Below are 19,712 nucleotides of genomic sequence, written 5' to 3' on the forward strand. Positions count from 1 at the left end.
GAGAGAGAGGGAGGGAGAGTGGCGTTACATTTCGGTGGTTAAAAAGCCTCATGAAATATTGACGGCTGTTGAATAAGTCCGGAATAATCTACTCAGCGAAAAGCGTTCGGGCAGAACGGGAACTCCTTCGAGGTTTCCAAACGCGGAGCAAAGTACGGCCGGGGAGACGGCCCGAGCATTGGGTTTTCCCGGTGCGAGGGGACCAGGACAGTGTAACCGTCCCGCGCGAGCCCCTTCGGTGTCAGGAGGACGTCTCCGAGCGCTTCACGGGAGCTTTCACGTCAAGCGTAGTGACCGTGTGCTTCTGCAGGCGAAATGCGGCAGCCGTCTTTGCCCGAAAACAGCCGCGAATGAGGCGCAGGATGGGTTTTTATTGAGGGGGCTGTCGGCCGGGGCAAACCAAATCGCCGCAAAATACGCCCGGAAAATACGCAGCTTTGTGATTCACCCACAAAATACGCGGCCACTACACTGTACGGCGGATCCTGTGAAGCGCTTTGAGACGTCTCGAACACCTGATGAGGCTCTGTATCAACTGCAAGGATTATTATTATTATTACTGCTGATTCAACTGCGAAAGCAGTGAATAATAATGATATTATTATTGTGTATCGTACAATATAAGATATTATTGTCAATAATAATATTGCATTTGACGCAGCGCCTGATCACGTCTTCGAGACGTCTCAAAGCGCTTCACAGGACATACCGTAAAGCGAATGGACTGCGTAATTTGAATCTCTAACAGAGTCTCTCTCCCTCTCTCTCTCTTCTTCTCGCTCTGTGTCAGAGAATTATTAATTATTTAGTGAACGATCTTACCAGGATGCACAGTCGAGAGCAAAGACTCCCACAAGGACTTCAGGAGTAACATAGTGGAAGGAAACGATGTGTAACAACAACACGTCAACTGGAATGGGAGGAGGGATCAGCTCTCCGTCGAATATATTAGCTATTTTTGTCCGGTCTGATGATGATCCTCGCGTTCGACACAGCGCCCGATCACGTCGTCGAGACGTCTCAAAGGCGCTTCGCGGGCGACGCTGCGAAGTGCAGTGACGGTATTTGTTTTGTGGGCCGAACGCGGCAGACGATCGGGCGCAGCGGCGTCAACACGAACAGCCGTGGATCGAGCGACCGAATGATTATTAATAANTTTTTTATTGTTTTTTGATTCTGGAAGGGATTATCACCCCCCGGAAAGCCATCCGCCAATCGGCTAACAAGCGGGTTCCTACTTACTGCCGGGTAAACAGGGGCGCGCGCGCGCGTGTGTGTGTGTGTGTGTGCGGTGGGGGATAGGGGTGGGGGGGGGTGTAAGGAAATTTGCTTAAGGTTTCCCCCTGTCCTGACCCGCCCGGGAATCGAACCCTGGTCCTCTCGCTTGCGAGGCGGGAGGGCTCCAACCCCTGAGCTACGGGGGGACTCCAATCACCATGGACGTGCGGGAAGAAATGATGGGAGTCCTTTCGAACATCATTGCTGTACTCTGTGATCCCAATTCCCCGCTCTCTCGCTCTCGCTCTCTCTCTCGCTCTCTCTCTCGCTCTCTCTCTCTCGCTCGCTCTCGCTCTCTCGCTCTCTCTCTCTCTCTTCCTAAACCCTTTTATTCTGTCCCTCTTGAAATATTTATCCTGCTCTCTGCTAAATGTTGAATGCCTCCTTCGCCTACAGATTTTCCCACTCCAATCATCTTCTGCGTCAAAAGTCCTCCTATGATATTCCCTCCCTCCCTCCCTCCCTCCCTCCCCTCCCCATTAAATTTCCCAGTACATTTCCTGAGCTTAAGACGCCCCCCACCCCCACCCCCCACTCGTCGACCTCAGGGTTTCCTCCTGCCCACCCTCACATACCCACCCCACCCCTCTCTCTCTCTCTCTCTCTATACCACTGCTGGGTAAACAGACGCGTGTGTGTGTGTGTGTGTGTGTGTGGACGCTATGTAAACAAGTTGTTGTTGTCGTTGTTGAAGAAGGACCGTTCCTTGAAGGTTGGCTGGAACAGGTGAATCCATGGACTATTCCCCCCCCACCCCCCCACCCCCCAACCCACCCCCGGCTCCTCATTGAAAACCACACTGGCTCATGTTCCGTGGTCTTCCCTGGGCGGAGAATCTGGAACACGCTTTATCTATAACATACTAACATGGCAGACAGCATGTGTGGGGGGGGGGGGGGGGGGGTGGGGGGTGAGTGTGTGTGTGTGGGCTGTCACACTATATGTGTGAGATGGACAGACAGAAAGACAGACTGACGCACATCGACAAGATTCTTCTAAGCACATCACAGAAAGAAGCTCCTTTTGAATTAAATTAAATGAAATTCAAACCAAAATGGAAAGGCTCCTGAATTACAAGGGGGGGGGGGGGGTTGTTGGCCAATCAATAATCAATAATTACAATAATTAATAATAATTCCTCGCGTTCGATAATAATCCAGCGTCTTATCGCATTCTTCGAGACGTCTCACAGCGCTTCGCAGGAATACGCCGCAGAGTGGATTGACCGAGTGTATCTTTGGGGGCCAAATGCGGCGGCCGATTGCCACCAGCGACGTCCCCAAATACAGGCGTGGGTTGAAGTGACCAAATTGTTAGTATTTATTTTTTTTCGAAGGGGTTATTGCCCCCGGAAAAGCGATCCTCCGATCGATATCGGGAGATGCTCAGGACAAGGATCACGACAGTTTGCCCCAACGGAGGGGACAGTCCAAGCTTGGAGCTCCCATGAAGAATCCATCCATCTTAACCCCTCTCAATCAAGCCCAGCTCTCTCTCTTCTCTCTCCCATGACACCCCCCCCCACCACTCCACCGCCACCTCACCTTCGCACTCCCCACTTCTCCCCTCCCCCCCCACCCCAAAAAAACACTCCCCATCCAGTTTCAGATCTCCGCAAACCTGGTTGAAAAAAAAATACGGGTCTCAATAGGTTTGGTTTGAAATGAATGTTTATTGAACACTCGGAATCAGAACAGTCCTGTCTGGGTGCGTGGTTTCTTTTTGGGGGGGGGGAAGGGGGGAGCGCAGTGGGTTGGAGGGGAAGAGACAGACATATGATGAACCCTTCCCTTCTCTTCCTCCTCCATCGACAAGGAACCATCGTGTAACCCACGACCCATTACATTAATATCAATAATAATCCTCGCATTCGACCCGGCGCCCGATCACGTCTTCGAGACGTCTCAAAGCGCTTCACGGGACACACTGTAAAGTGCAGCGACTGTGTGTTTTGTGGGGAGAAACGCGGCAGCCGATCGCGCCCGGCGACGTCCCCCACAAACAGCCGTGGGTTGAGCGACCAAATTGTTCGTGAAATTTTTTTGGGACGGTTTATTACCCCCGGAAAAGCGATCCACCAATCGACTAACAACCGGGTTCCTACTGACTGTTGGTGAACAGAGTCGCGTGTGTGTGTGTGTGTGTGTGTGTGGAGTAAGGAAACTCGCCTAAGGTTTCGCCCCGACCTGTCCTGCCCAGGAATCGAACCCGGGTCCCTCCGGCTCGCGAGGCGAGGCGAGGCGAGGGGGTCTAACCCCTACACTACAGGGACTGCACAGTGTCTTCTAACTTTTCTTTAAAAAAACACATCAAGTTAACGCGTCGCGCGGGTGTCCGAGAGGGAAAGAAAGAAAAAATAGAGGGTGCAGGTGGGAATATATATCATATTATTATATTATATATATATATATATATCGTGTGGCTAAATCAGCTTTAATGCCATTCTATTTAACTTCGTAACCGTTATTTTTATGTGATATTTACAAAGAAAAATGCACGCCCGTAAAATAAAGTGCTATATTACAGTATTTATAAGGACTTCTCTGAAAAATCCCAACCACATCGTGTCGAGCAAAGGGTCTCTCCTGGAGCTCTTCCACAACATAACCTGTACATATCAATATGATTTTTTTTTATTATTTTTTTTACACACGCGCACACACACATATATCGATTGCAGATAAGATACTAATCGAAGAGAGAGAGAGAGAGAGAGAGAGAGAAACTCGCAAGGAATTGGCTCCTTGTATTTCTGTTCAGTTTTGTGCCGTGACAACAATTATAGAATTGAGAAAACTGGAATGAAGGCATGCGTTCTGGTCACTGGCGTCACCGCGTAGCAATTAATTATGGTTTTTATGTCCCGTTTTCTTCTGTCGTCGTCGTCGTTTTTTTTTCAATTTCTCTTTTTTTTGTTGTTTTTTTTTTGAGGGGCGGGGAGGGAGGGAGGGAGAGAGGGAGAGAGAGTGGAAGGGAGAAGAGAAGGCGGAGGAGGGATTTGGTTAATTTTCTAGGTATATATATATATAAAAAGAGAGAGTGTGAGAGAGAGAAGGGACAGAATACGCGTCTTATTTTCGAGAAGGAGGAGAGGGAGAGATAGAGAGAGAGAGTGTGAAAGTGAGATAAAAGAGAAGTAAAACACATTCCCGGTGACTACAGTTGAATAGAGAAACGTGCATCAAAATGCCGATCTGCGAACCATTAACTCAGTGAGGAAAGTGATCGATTAATTTTTTTTTGGAGGGCGGGAGAGAGGAGGAGAGGAAGGGGGGGGGGGGAGAAGGGTTGGGGGAGAAGGCGAGAGAGAGGGACGGAGAGGGGGAAATTAAAAGAAAAACCGTAAACTGCATCGAAAAATCTATAACAAGCGATAATATAGATAGGAACAGCTTCGGAGAGGAAATCAGTGTAATCCTTTCAGGTGAAATGATGGGTCAGAGAAACCGTGAATGAGACGCACAGACACACACACACACAGAGGATATTCCTTACCTCCGCAGGCGCACACACGTGTCTTACCCCCTGGTAACATGGGATTAAAAAGCATGTTAAATGTCCCCGGGGTGGGGGGGGGGGGGGGGAGAGAGAGAGAGAGAGAAAGGGGAAAAAAAAATCTAGAGAGAGAGAGTGACAGAGAGAGAGAGACAGAGAGAGAGACAGAGAGAGTGATAGAGAGAGAGGAGGGTGTAGGGGCTGGGGGGGGGGGGGGGGGTAGGGGTATGGGGGTGGGGGAGAGATAGAGAGAGAGAGTTTGGTGCCTTGAATTCTTTTCACAGCCAAACTTCAGCAATACAACAAATGCTATTCTTGTCGTTTTATTTGTTTTTTGTGTCCCCTTTTCAAGAAATACAGAGCATCAATTTAATTTAATGTGAAACAGTGATCAGTTATGGTTAAGAACAGTAGCTATTAAATAGACACATGAAAACCCCCCTCGACCTGCCCTCCCACCCCAAAAATTCCCTCCCCCCAACCCCCCCCCCCCACCACCACCACCCCACACACACACCCTTTCCCTCCCACCACCACCACCACCACCACCACCACTGTTGTGTTTGTTTGTTTGTTTTTGTTTGTCCGTCGTATGTCTTTTTTTCTCTCTGTCGGATGGCTTTTGGGTTTGGGTTTCTCTTTTTTTTTTAAATCGTCTCGCGTGTGCGCGTGCGGGGGCGCGGCGGGCGGGCGGGCGGGCGGGGGCGTGCGTGTGTGCGTGTGTGCGGGGGGTGTGGGTGCGCGGGAGGGGGGATGGGGGGGGGGGGTGGGTGGGTGGCGGCGGGGTGTTTTTTTTTGTTTGTTTCGTTCCTTCGGTTCGTTTTGCTGCGTCGTTTTTTTTTCCCTCTCCCCCCCCCACACCTTTCGTCTTGTCGTTCAAAGAGTTTATAAATATTAAGTCAAGTGTGAGGACGCGGTACGATCCCCCCCCTCCCCTCCCCCCCCCCTCCCCACCCCCCCAAAGTTTATAGTGTATGACCACAGCGAAAAAAAAAGTCTCAGGCATCCAGACCCCTCGCTGTCTGTGGACAAGATATCTGTGTTTGTGTTCTATGACTGTCCATGCATGATATCTGATTACACATGCTCTCATGCAAATCATTTTTTTTTCTATGTATTGAACAAGCACACCTTTTTTTTTTGGAAATTGGCTTGAGCAGAACCCCCCCCCCCCACCACCCCACCCCCCCGAACCCCTTACCCCCACCCCCCACCCACCCACCACCCACCCACCACCTCTTTGCCTCCCCCTCAGCCCGGAAAGGAAAACAGAAATCAACTTATCTCCCTCCCTCCCTCCCTCCCTCCCCCTTAAAACCCCTCGAACGTAAAACCTATGTAGAAAAATATGCAGTTTCTAACAAAGAAAACCGTGAGTCGTAGAAAGAATGACTTTGGGCCGACCGCCCCCTACGATCAAAGGTTGTTGTTAAGACTGAGAAATGGTTACGATGCAGTCTTGCCTTTCGAGTCTGCAAACGGTCAAATGGACCCTTTTTTTTAGTCTGAGAGAGCGCGAGAGCGAGAGCGAGAGAGAGAGAGAGAGAGCGAGAGAGAACGAGCCAGCGAGCGAGCGGGCGAGAGAGAGAGCGAGAGCGAGAGAGAGAGAGAGAGCGAGCCAGCGAGCGAAAGAGAGCGAGAGAGAGAGAAAGGAAGAAAGAAAGAAAGAAAAATGAGAAAAATAAAAGTGTCTGTCTGACCCCCCTTTAGTAATGCACTGATTCAAAGCAATGTATCATTTATCCTCTGGTAGTCAATATATATATATGCAGTATCAATCTGTGTTCAAGTGTTTCTGAATTCCCATTGTTTTTCTGCACAGGGTCCCCAGTCTCCTGCTGTAAAGGGTAAGTCACGGCCAACGGGGCGTCAATTGGATATTTGTAAAGCAGGTTATGGTTTGTATAAGATCTCTATAAGAAGAGTTTCTCCTTGCTCTAGAAATTTTGGGGAAAATCTCTTGTGTTTTTTTTTGTTTTGTTTTGTTTTTTTGTGTCTCAATTGATATATATCTTTATATATATATATATTTCAAGTCTGTAAACAACATTTTGCTCGCGAAATGGAAACGTTTTCATAATTTCGATTCCCTGATGTCTTTTTGGTTGCTTTTGTCTCTGTCGTTGCCCTTGGGCTCCTTGCCTTGCTTCTCCTTGTCCGGCTTGGTCACGCTGTCGTACGAGGGCAGAGACGCGGTCGAAGGCGTGCCCTCCTTCCTCTCCTGGTTGGTGTTGCCGTTTTCGTTGGCGTGGCGCCCTCCGGCCTTGGCCAGGGGGAGGCGGCCCCTGTTCAGGATGGCTTGCCTGGCCAAGTGTGCCCGGTAAGCCCTCTGGATGATCACCGCGCACACGTCTTCATGCTTGCGACGCAGCGTGGTGGTGATGGGCTCGTACGAGATCTTGGAGGGGTTGGAAGCCACAAAACGCTCTTCCATCTGTTGCCTCAACACGTCCATCTCCCCGCTCTCGCCCAGAACCCTCTTGGTGAAGGCGAACAAGATGTCCAGGCAGTGAATCCGGTCGCCGCTCACCATGGGCAAGTCCATGGCGATCAGTTCAATGTGGTTGGGTTTGGGCACCCGCAGGGGGGCCTCCAAAGTGTCGGCAAAGTCGGACAGCTTGCTGTAGTCGATGAACTGGGTGGCGTCCGGGTCGAACTTCTCCCAGATCTCGTAGAAGGTCTCGAAGTCGTCCTCGCTCAAGGGCTCGGCGCTCTCCTCTGTGGCCACGCTGAAGTTCTCCAGGATGATGGCGATGTACATGTTCACCACGATCAGAAAGGAGATGATGATGTAGCTGACAAAGAAGAAGATGCCCACCGAAGGGTTTCCGCAGTTGCCCTTGACCGCCGAGCCAGGATTGTCCTTGTCTTTGTCGCAATCCGGGGGTCGGTTGAGGATCGGGAGGAGCAAACCGTCCCAGCCGGCGGAGGTGGTGACCTGGAACAGGCAGATCATGCTGTTTCCGAAGGTCTCAAAGTTGAACATGTCGTCGATGCCCGCCTCTTTCTTCACGTAGGCGAAGTTGGACATCCCGAAGATGGAGAAGATGAACATGACCAGGAACAACAGCAGCCCGATGTTGAACAAGGCGGGCAAGGACATCATCAGCGCAAACAAGAGTGTTCGGATCCCTTTGGCCGATTTGATCAGACGCAAAATCCGGCCAATCCGGGCCAGTCGGATGACTCGGAAGAGGGTTGGCGACACAAAGTATTTCTCGATCAGCTCCGCCAGAAACATTCCTGTAGAGACACGGCACAAGTGTTAATTGCACGTTGCGAATGGATCGAAAGGAAATGGATTATTATCTTTGCGTTCGATGCAGTGTTCCCCGTACGCCGGGAGGACATTTCGTTGCGTTTCTAACCCAGAGAGTTACTTGTTACCGTCTGGAAGGCACTGCCTGAAAGTGCGGTTGGAAGCAGATTCCATAGGGCAATTGTAGAGGGGTTTGATAAGGAAAAATGCGCAGGGCTTTGGGGTAAGAGCGGGGGCGAGTGAGTGGGACTAGTAGGCAGTTCTTTCAAAGAGACGTCACAGGAACGATGGGCTGAATGAATGTCCTCCTGTGCTGCACGATTGGTTGGCCAGTGCACCGTGCTTAAGAGTCTCCAAACCCAACTGAGAATTCCACACCTGGAAATCCCAGAGGATAGATTGTTGGAATGAAATTCTCTCTCTCTCTCTCTCTCTCCCTGGAGGGACGCCCCCCCCCAGAGTATTAGGCGCAGGTTGGCCAGAGCCACGGCTCGGGGGGGGGAGCCCAGAGTGTGCGTTGGGGGTAACTGCTAGAGTCTAACCAGCTAAAACCTTGCCATTGATAACATCCAGTCTAGGCCTTGAGCCTCTCTACTCCCCATCCTTTGGAACTCCATCCTATAGTCACTCTGGCTTACCCCCCTCACTCCCTCGCCTCCTTCAAGGCCTGTTTCAAGACCCTCTTCTTCGACCGTGCCTTCGGTCACCCTCCTAACCCCCTACCCCTACCCATCCTGCCCTCCACCATCCCTCTCCTGAATCCCAAGCCTCAACTCGGGTCCAAATCCCTGACTGTCTAGTCCAACACCTTGGGATGTCCTCCTGACATAAAAGGCAGGTGCCATGTAAATGTCCCATCGTTGTCGTCATTGGAAAAAAGGTATAACAGAGAGCTGCACTCACCCACGATGGAAAGGATAACCACAACAAAGTCAAAGATGTTCCAACCGATGGTGAAGTAATAGTGCCTCAGAGCGAAGACCTTGAGCACGCACTCGCTGGTGAAGGAGACGATGAAGATGAAGTTGATCCAGTACAGGATGTTGTCGGTCTCCTCGCTCTGGTCGTCCGTCTCCACCATCATGGTTACCATGTTCAGGCAGATCAGGATCATGATGACGATGTCAAAGGCTTGCTGGGTCACAAAGTCAAAGACTCCGCCTTGGATTGGGTTCTGCAGAGAACACCGGAGAGGTTTGAGAACGTGGAGAAGTGCTGTAGTTGGTTGGTTGATCGATCGATTGATCATGTGATTGGTTGATTGATCAATTGATTGATCAATCAATTGTTTGTTTAAGTGATTGATTGATTCCCAATGTGGGGGTTTGAACCCACAACATCCTGACTGACACACATTTTCCTTACCAGAGGCCTGGGAATGGGTTTCTGAGGCTTTTTGGATCCTAGCTTTTTCATGGCGTTGTAATATTTCTTCTGCTCTTCAGTCATGAAGATATCCTGACCTCCAAAGTAAAGGCAGAAAGAAACCAAAATGGTTACAACCTCTGGAATTGGCGCACATTCAATCTCAGCTCATCAAAATCACAATAAAATAATCCTTGCATTTTGATTCCACGCCTTATCCCGTCGTCGAGACATCTCAAAGCGCTTCGCAGACTATACTGTAAAGTTGGGGTCAGAAGGGGAGAGGGGCGGGGGGGGGGGGGGGGACGGTGGGGCTGGGCATGGGAGGGTGGCCGAAGACACGATCAACGAGGAAGGTCTTTCAGTCCACTTTCTAACCCACTTTCCTCTCTCCATAGATGCTGTCTGACCTGCTGAGTGTTCCCAGCGAGTGTTCCGCAGTATTTTACTCCTCCCTTAACTTACGGTCACAATCCCGGCTGTTTTATAGAAGGGGAGGAGGACGGGGGGGGGAGGGGGGGGGGGGGGAACACTTATCTTTTTCTTTTGCTGATTGAAGTTGTCAATGATGACACCAATGAAGAGGTTCAGTGTGAAGAATGATCCGAAGATAATGAAGATGACAAAATAAATATAGTAATAGATGCTGATCTCATACACCGGTTGTTCTCCAACCTGGAAAATGATTGAAAGACACAAAACACAGAAATTAGGACACAGTTGTTCTTTGAACACAAGAACCGTTATATGATAATAATCCGCACATTTGATATAGCGCCTTTCAGCGACTTGCGGACATCCTCCTGACATGAAAGGCACTACTACACACACGTAATTTTTTCTTGTACCACGTCAAAGTGCTTCACAGGATTTACAGGTGACTGTATTGTGTGGGAAAAACACATCATAATAATAATAATTATAAAACCTATTACCATATTTATAATTATTATAAGAAGCGCATCCATCATTGTTATCATAACTATGACAATCAATCCGTTTAAATAACGGCATCTTTCACATCAGGAGAGCTTTCAAAGCGCTTCACAGAATAGACTGTAAAGTGTAGTGACTGTGTATTTTGTGGGCGCGACGCGGCAGCCGATTGCGCACAGCAGCGCGCCCCCCACAAACAGCCGTGGATTGAGCGAGCAAATTACTGTTAGCTTTTTTTTTGAAGGGATTATTACCCCGGAAAAGCGATCGGACGATCGACTAACAAACCGGATTCCTACTTACCGCTCGGAAACCAGAGGCGCGTGTGGGTGGAGTAAGGAAACTTGCCCAACGTTTCGCGCTGCCGGGAATCGAACCCGGGTCCTCTCGCTCGCGAGGTGAGCGCTCTAACCACTTTTGCTGCTCTTACCTCTCGCGAGTCAACAGCCGCATACATGATATCCATCCAACCTTTGAAAGTAGCCTAGAAACAGGAAAACGCGAGGCCGGGTAAAGCACTGAGCAAAGGGTTGTGTTTGGGTTGATGATACAACGAATCCCATCGCACCCACATCGACAACAACAATAATAATAATCCTTTCCGTTTGATATAAGGTCTTATTAGGTCGTTGAGACATCTCCAAGCGCTTCACGGAATATACTGTGAAGTGCAGTGACTGTGGGCGAAATCACGGCAGCCAATTGCACGCAGATCGGGGATTGAGTGACCAATTAATATTTGATATTAAGGGATTATTACCTCCAGAAAGCGATCCGCTAATCGACTAACAACCGGGTTCCTACTCACTGCTAGGTGTGGAGTAAGGAAACTTGCCCAACGTTTCTCCCTGACCCGCCCAGGAATCGAACCCAGGTCCTCTCGCTTGCGAGGCGAGCGCTCTAAGCTACGGGGACTTCCGCCGAACTGCAGAATAGTTGGACAGCAGCGAGCCAGGATGGCCAAGCACGATGGGCTAAATGGCCTCCTCCTGCGCTGTAAGACTCAAGGGTCGTAGGATGGGAGAGGGAAGGACAAAGGCGGAGGGAACTCACCACTTGAAGTAGAGCTAAATATCCAGCACCGACATTGTCAAAGTTGATCTTGACGTTTTTCCACCGAATATCAGTGAAATTCTGTTTGATCAGACTGTCGCACTCCGAGAAGTTGTTGACCTCTGGGGGGAGAAATCTGTACTCTGACGTTTCGTTAAAACAGAAATAATACTTCCCAGCAAATAGGTTGACTCCCATTATACTGAAAATTAGCCAGAATATGAGACAGACCAGTAGCACATTCATAATGGAAGGGATAGCACCAACCAATGCGTTGACAACAACCTATATCAATGCAGAAAAAGAAAACAGTAAAAAAAACATACAATTTGAAACCCTTTAAAAGTCCCTGAATAGGGCAAACAAACTAAGCAGATAACCAACTAACTACTATCTAATTCACTAACGATTTCACACCAGGGTTTAAGCTGCTGTTGGGCTAATTAAACCCACGGACATCATGTTATGCATTAACTTGTTGGGAGACTTTTTGGATTACAACAAAAAAAAATCGTTTTGTGAAAAAAAAACAAAAGGAACTTTGTTCATTTGGGCCGTCTCGAAAGCGTTCCGTGCTCTGTCAAGTGTAGTGACTGTGTGTTTGGTGGGCGAAACGCGGCAGCCGCTGGCGCCCAGCGGCGTCCCCACAGACAGTCGTGGCTTGAGTGCTCGATTTTTCTTAATGAATGAATGACTTAATTCATTCATTAATTAATGAATTAACTCAGCATTTGATACAGCGCCTCATCACATCGTCGAGACGTCCCAAAGTGCTTCACAGGAGGGACTGTAAACTGCGGTGACTGAGTACGTTGCGGGGCGAAGCGTGCCAGAATGCAAACGCGCAGTGACATAAATGCCATCACTCCGCCCTGCACAAGAAACGTTGACCGGGTTGGTGGGTGGGTGGGTGGGTGGGGACGGGGTGGGGTGTGGGGTGGGGGAAAGCAGTCGTGTGTCTTTGCTCAACTTAAACCCTGGCACAATTTACGCACAAGACTTTTGACCCGCGAGGGGACAGGGGCTTCAGCAACAGAGTATATAACAAGCTCAAACATGCATTGCTCGCAGGCCGGTCAGAAGCGCAGAACCTGACGGTACGTGGACATGCAAACCATCAGCAGCGATTAGACTTTACCGTTGGATTCCGGGCAAACTTGAAGACTTTTTTTTCAAGTTCTTTGCAATGCATATCGCTTGGGCCATCTGCTATAAGCACAGCTCTGAGCTCAACTATCGACCAATTTTTTTTTCCTCTCGTGATATGGCTCCTCCCTCCCTCCCTCCCTCTCCCCCCATCGCCCCACCACCCACACGCACACACACACACACGCACACTACCCGCTCACTTTCAGCTGGGAGGGTGTTAAAATTTAGTTGGGTAGTGGGGCTTTATTTCAGCTTCAGATAATCGGCAAAGGAACCAGAGGGGAGACCAGACGAGGAGATATTTTTTTTTTGCCCAGAGAGTTGTTACGGGCTTGAACGCACGGCCTGAAAGGCTGGTGGGAGCAGATTCGATGGTAGGTTTCAAAACGGAATTGGATAAGGATTTGGAAAGGAATCAAGTGCAGCCCTTTGGGGGTGAGAGCGGGGGAGTGAGTGGGACCAGTTGGTGGCTCTTTCAAAGAGCCGGCACAGGAATGATGGGCCGAATGGCCTCCTTCTGTGCTGTAAGATTCTCGGATTCTACTCTACCATCTGCCCAAATTTCCCTCTCTCTAGATTTCCCGAGCCTAGCGAGCTGGGCGTGTGTGGCGAGGAAGTATGTCCCCGACCGTTTTTCTTTCCCCACGAACGTCCCACAAACGGTCGTGGATTGAGTGACCAATTTATTATTTTTATTTTTTTGGAAGGGATTATTACCCCCGGAAAAAAGACCCACCAATCGAGTAACAACCGGATTCCTACTCACTGCGGGTAAACGGAGGTGTGTGTGTGTTGTGTGCGCGCGTGTGAAGTACGGAAACTTGCCCAGTGTTTTGCCCGGTCTGGGAAGGAATCAAAGCCGGGTCCTCTCGCTTGCGAGGCGAGTGCTCTAACCACTAAGCTACAGGACTCCACTAATGTCATACCCTCATATCTCAACTCACACCCCCTACCCCCGACCTCCCCCCAAAAGCTCAAATCTCCTTAGATTGAAACCTCGCCGGATATGCAGAACAAAGATGATTTGCGTCGACCCAAATTAATCATCAATAATAAGCAAAAATGAGAATAATCAAAGCATTTCCACTGATGGATTTGATGTCACACCAGTTTCTCAAAGAGGACTTGACTTTGTGTCTCTGCCTAATTTCCCCCCCACACCACCCCGCCACCGCCCACCCCCCCCGATTGAATTTTTTCAAATGAAAACAAACGAGCTCGAGATATCTGCTCTGTGTTCTCTTCCCCCCACCCCCAATCCCACCCTCCTCCCCTCAAAAAAGCCCCAAAGAATTCTCAAGACAATGGATAAAAATTCCACACAGTCTCACACTCAATTTCTTCCCAAATCTTCTTCCCTCAAATTACCAACAGAATTGCAAGACTTCTATTCAAGTCAACTGGGTCCCTTGACACATGCGGAAACCCATCACCGCGCTTAAGAGTATCCGAACCAAACTGAAAGTCCAACATATTTATGTCACCACACATGGAAATTTCCCAATATCTGGCAATCTCTCTCTCTCGCGCTCTCCCTGGAGGGACACATCCTGCTTCCCTAATTGGCAAGAGCTAAGGCTTGGGGGTTTGCGATGGTGGGAGAGAGCCTAGAGCGTGCGTTGGGTAACCAGCTAAAACCGCACTTATCCACTGATATCGCTGCCTGGCCAGCTTTCCCGCTGCTCGGCCAGCAAGGACCACCCTAGGGCTTTGGCTTGCAGGGTAGGGGGCAACAGTACGATCTATCCTTATCAGTGCAGGTGGGTTTGAGGCTCGATGGATTTCATGGAATCAACAGCATTGCATCCCGACAATCTATCTCTGGGGTTTCCATGTGAAAGACGGGAGGCCTGGAATTCTCAGTTGGGTTTGGAGACTCTTAAATAACGGTTATGGGTTTCCGCGTGTGTCGGAGACACCCCCCTCCACCCCACCCCACTGCCCAGTCGACCCCCTCACCCCCCAAAAAATTAATTACAATGTCATCAAACCCATCATCAGCACACAATACATGATTGTGACTGTATCCTTAAACAGTGACAAGACAGGGTGGGGGGTGGGGGGGTGGGAAGGAGTGGGGGGGGGGAGGTGGGGGGGTTTGGGTTGGGGATGGGGTTGGGGGTTAAGAGAGAGCATATGTATAAGGGAGGGGAGAGGATAGGAGAGTGGAAGGGAAAGCTAGCAAGACAAGCCTATCTCAGTCTCAACCAGACTGAGTTGAGAATAATCAGGTACAAGGTGAGCCCAATGGACGGCGGAGATTCTTGGCATCGAAATAATAATTCCCTCGCGTTTTTTTTGGGTGGCTGGTGGGTGGGGGGGGTTTAATTAGGGGACGTGCTCGAGAGAGAGAGAGAGAGAGAGAGAGAGAGCGAGAGAGAGAAGAGAGAGATAGAGAGAGGAAAGAATCGCGCCGAGATTGCAAATTGAGCCAATGTTTTACGTGGCTTTTTCTTTAACCCCCAAACCCCCACTGGCCCCAACCCCCCGCCCTCCCTCCCCCAGGGGAAGATTGACAATGTGCGCCATTGGAAGCTCTTTGTACCTGGTGATTCTCGGTGGAAGTTGAGCGAGGAGATCCCTTTGAAAACATTAAAGGAAAGCCAGGCCGAAAATGATTCAGCTGATGTTCTATGTACTCGTGGGCCAATCTAATGTAATGACACAGCCTCATGTATTCTCCCGATTAGGAGAGGGTGCAGGTGGCGGTGGTGGTGGTGGGGTTGGGGGTGGGGGGGGGGGTTGGGAGGGGGATAGCCAAGAGGGAGAGGGACTGATTTTAGCAGCTGTGTAAAAGATTAATCTCCCCATTCCCCCATTCCTCTCCCCCCCCCACCCCCAACCACCTCTCGCCCCCTCTCCCCCTCTCCGCGCCCCCCACCCCCCCCACTACCCCACGCGTTAATCAATTTGAGCATGCTCAGTTCCTCATAGACATGCAGATAAGATTGTTGGCTGCTTATCAGGTCTTACCCTCATCCCTTCAAATCGTGATAGGGCTCTGAGAGGTCTCAACGCTCTTAATGTCCTAAGGGATTTAATGGCACCTAGTTCGGAATATCCCAGGGCATTAGCTATGAGGCTGACTAGGGAGACCTATACGGAAACAAAAAAACAAGCAGAGTTTCCAACAACGGTTAGAAAAAAAGGCCCTATTTTTTTTATTAAAACCGATGAAAGCCAAAGTTGGATCCCAAAAGGGGCGAAGGAGGGACTTGAGTTCACCTCCGTACTCCCTTCTCCCCCTTTGGCTTGTGGTGACATTCGCAAGTGACCTAGAGGAGGAAATGCATGGTTGAAAAAAGTAGAGAGGCAATAAGAATATAATATAATAGTAAAAATAAAAAAAACAAATTAAAAAAGGAAACAAGATTGAAAGAAGGAAGAAAAGGGTCACAGACACACAGACACACTATTAAAAAGTTGGGTTGTGGGGTTGGGGTCAGGGGGGGGGGTTGAGATTTGGGAGTTGGGTTTGGGTTAGAGGGTTTAGGAAACCTGTTGGAAAAAAAAACCACACATTGATCAGCGCAAACCTTACCCTTTACTGTGTGAGGATCCGATCGACGTGAGGGAGAGAGAAAAAGCCCAGAAAATTAAGCCATACATACATAGGTACCTACAAAAAAGAATACAAGTAAATCTGTGCTGTGTATCAGACTCGACCTCGGGAGGAAGAGCGTCAAGAGGAGTCACTAGCTTCCAGTCTGCAAGCTTTCTAAGTCAATATTATTATTAATAATAATCATAATAATCCTTGCATTTGATACAGCCCCTTATCACGTCTTCGAAACATCTCAAAGCGCCTCACAGGACATACTGTAAAGCGAATCGACTGTGTACTTTGTGGGCGAAACGCGGCAGCCAATTAATTGTGCGCAGTCGTGGATTGAGTGACCAACTTATTTATTTGCTGATTCATCTAATTTTTGGAGGGATTATTTACCCCCGGAAAGCGATCCGCCCATCGACTAACAACCTACTGCTGCTGGGTAAACAGAGACGTGCGCGCGCGTGTGTGTGTGTGTGTGTGTGTGTGTGTGTGGAGTAAGGAAACACCTCAAAGGGCTTCACAGAATATATTGTAAAGTGGATTGACTGCATTGTTTGCCAATTGCTCACACAAACAGTCGTGGATTGAGTGAGCAAATTCTTCTTATTTTGTCTTGGAAGGGATTCTTACCCCCTGGAAAAGTGTGTTCGAGGAGCTCATCGTCTTCAAATTCCAGATCATTCAGAATTGAGGAAAACCCTAATACTTAGCCTTGATTTGAAAGTTCCTCCGTGGGCTTGTGTGTGTGTGTGTGCGTGTGTGTGTGTGTGCGTGTGTGTGGGGGGTGAGGAAGGAAGGAAACTTGCCTAAGGTTTCGTCCCGACCTGACCCGCTGGGGAATCGAACCCGGGTCCTCTCGCTGGCGAGGCGAGGGCTGTAACCCCTGAGCTGGTGGGGGGGGAGGGGGGGGCTCCAAAATTCTGGAGGTTGAGAAAGGCGAGGCAGACGGAGTAAACGTAGGTCTGGATGGAAATTTCTCCCAGCAGCTTAAAGGCTAAATAAACACGTCAGATGGTATAGCTGTAACCGCATGTTTGACTCACGTGCAGAGTAGAGAAGCCAGAATCTGCCCTTGACCCATTTTGCTGCAAAAACACTCCTGCTCAGATTCAGGTAATAACACATATGTTTGCCCTTAATCCCCCTCCTCCCACCCCCCCCCCCCCCACCCACCTCCACCCCCCGAAAAAAAAGACACTTGATCATATCAACACACACAGGATGGAGGAACACATGTCCACTTGATGTGCATTCCAACTGCTATGAGCACCAGAGGTAACACTGTTGATTCTAGTGTTTGGCAAATAATAACGACGACGACAATAATAATAATCCTTGCATTTGACACAGCGCCTGATCACGTCTTCGAGACGTCTCAAAGCGCTTCACGGGATACACTGTGTATTTTGTGGGGCGAAACGCAGCAGCCAATTGCGCCCAGCAGCGTGCGAGGCACACAAGCAGTCGTGGATTGGGTGACCAAATTATTATTAATTGGGAGGGATTATTAGCTCCCGGAAAAGCGATCCACCAATCGACTAACGAGCGGGTTCCCACTTACTGCCGGGTAAACAGAGGCGTGGGTTTGTGTGCAGCAAGTAAGGAAACTTGCCTAAGGTTTCGTCCTGTCCCGCCCGGGAATCAAATGTAAATTTTGAACATTGGCCAAAATAACACAGCAAATCCCATCCTTACCCCATCCCTATCCAATGCAATAGGGAATATCCCCCCAAAATTTGACTCATCAACATGTGTCTTTGGTACTCAAGAGACAGAGAGGGAGCAATTAATACAAGTTGCTTTTCACAACTGGAATCAATCTGCTAAACTCGTTTTGTTTATTTCTAAAAGACGTTTCTAAGAGAGAGAGAGAGACTCTTGTTTTTAAACGGAGAGACAGGAAGAAGCTAAAAAAAGACAGGCCAAAACCATTCAAAGCCCTCTACCAGGAAGGAAAAGTCTATCGAGGAGTTTATGATGCGATTGGTATACACTTCACACACTACACTACACAACAAGGAAGGTAATCTGTTCTAAGAGGAAAGGAATGAGACAGTAAATTGGTCGAGAGCGAGAGAGAGAAAGAGAGAGAGAGAGAGAGAGAGAGAGAGAAAGAGAGGTCAGGAACTTTTTGGTTAGTTCACCTTCAGTCAAGAGGAAACACTAAAGCATGCTCAATTCCACCTGTCTACAGTAGCTATTGAACCCGGATCCAAAGGCAAATTGATGTCCCAGGACTCCTGAAAGGGAAGTTAATGAGATCTGTATGTAACATGTCAACTCAGTGAAGCAATTCATTTCAATCGGAAGCTTTTCAAATCCACAGGCAAAATAATAATAATAATAATCATTATTTTTTTTTAAATTACACATAAAAAAAACTAGGAAACTAGTAGTAGAGTGACGCCTGTTCTCCGCAGCCTTGCCACCACTGGTATAACATGCCCATGTCACTCCGACAGGATCCCAAGTAATAATAATGATAATTATAATACTAATAATCCTTGTATTTGATGTGAATATATCTCACAGTGCTATGTCCAGTGTCGGCTGAGGAGGATGGCTGCTGGAGAGACTTCATTGGTAATGTCTCGGGTGAGATATACTTGGCAAAATGGCCAACTGTTTCTCCCCCCCCACCCACCCTCTCCCCAACCCAATCTAGCACCTTATTATGTGGTCGAGACGTCATTTCGCCCTGACTCTGCCCGCCCGGGAATCGAACCCGGGCCCTCTCGCTTGCGAGGCGAGGGCTCCAACCACTACCCTACGGGTTAGACGGTTCCAGCCTGTGGTAGACGTGACACGGGCACAGATAACTGGTGTGGCCTTGCAGCCGAGAACAGGCGGCACATACACAGCAACCCTGCCAACACTCGAACCCTTGTACCGTTCGATTGGGTCAAGTCAACAGTGGGTCTGGCAAGAGTGACAAGCCGTGGAGACACATTATGAAGCCGAGAGGTCCACAAACTGGGCGCCAAAACCAACGAAGAGCCTGTTAGAACCACCATTCTCGGTTTAAACCACACCGACTCTCCCCGCGACCAGTTTCCTCGCCCCCCCCCCCCCCCCCCCCCGCCCCCTGCCCCCCACCCCAGCTCAGGGTCGTCCAACCTTTTCGGCTGTTGAGAATTTTTTATTTTGAGAGGAACTTTTGGCTATTTAAGGAACGGCCACGAGACACTCAGCAATAATTTGGGGTTTCCCTTCCAGAAATGTCACGTGACATTGACGGGGAATGGAGGGAGGAATGTGGGGGTGGGGGGCCGGATTTGGCCCGCGGGCCGCCAGTTGAACCACCCTGCTGCAACTTACACAAATGTCTACTGCCATTGCTTCATGCAGCCCAATTGGCACCGCATTACCCCGGCCATCGGTCACAGAGTTCACCAAGGACGTTTCCAGACTGGATGACGTTCTTTTTTTTTTAACAGATGATAATAATAATAATAAATTGGTCACTTCAGTCCACAACTGTTTGTCGGGACGCTGCTGTGCGCGATTGTCTTTAGCGTTTCGCCCACAAACTATACAGTCACTACACTTTGCAGTATATCCCGTGAAGCGCTTTGAGACATCTCGAAGACGTGCTCAGGCGCAAGGATTATTATTATTATCATC

At 49.2% G+C, this 19,712-nt stretch overlaps 2 protein-coding genes across 2 annotated transcripts in view; both read right to left on the reverse strand.

Annotated features, from left to right (window-relative positions):
- Positions 1 to 6,411: 6,411 nt before the first annotated feature.
- On the reverse strand, positions 6,412 to 15,631 carry LOC121848077 (sodium channel protein type 8 subunit alpha-like; the record flags this gene model as incomplete). Its single annotated transcript, XM_042344279.1, is given in 7 exon segments — positions 6,412 to 8,016; positions 8,936 to 9,206; positions 9,398 to 9,502; positions 9,935 to 10,072; positions 10,764 to 10,817; positions 11,387 to 11,671; positions 15,509 to 15,631. Coding segments are annotated over 7 exon segments (2,145 nt in total), but the record flags the coding sequence as incomplete, so codon positions are not given.
- A 393-nt stretch (positions 15,632 to 16,024) lies between these two features.
- LOC121850911 (sodium channel protein type 8 subunit alpha-like) overlaps positions 16,025 to 19,712 on the reverse strand; it is a 16,391-nt gene continuing 12,703 nt past the window's right edge. Inside the window, exon 3 of the mRNA XM_042344166.1 lies at positions 16,025 to 16,033. Coding sequence (XP_042200100.1) covers positions 16,025 to 16,033 — 9 coding nt within the window. The remainder of the gene's footprint in view (positions 16,034 to 19,712) is intronic.

Source organism: Callorhinchus milii, unplaced genomic scaffold (assembly GCF_018977255.1).
Source record: "Callorhinchus milii isolate IMCB2004 unplaced genomic scaffold, IMCB_Cmil_1.0 Scaffold27, whole genome shotgun sequence".
In the NCBI taxonomy this organism is placed as follows: Eukaryota; Metazoa; Chordata; class Chondrichthyes; order Chimaeriformes; family Callorhinchidae; genus Callorhinchus; species Callorhinchus milii.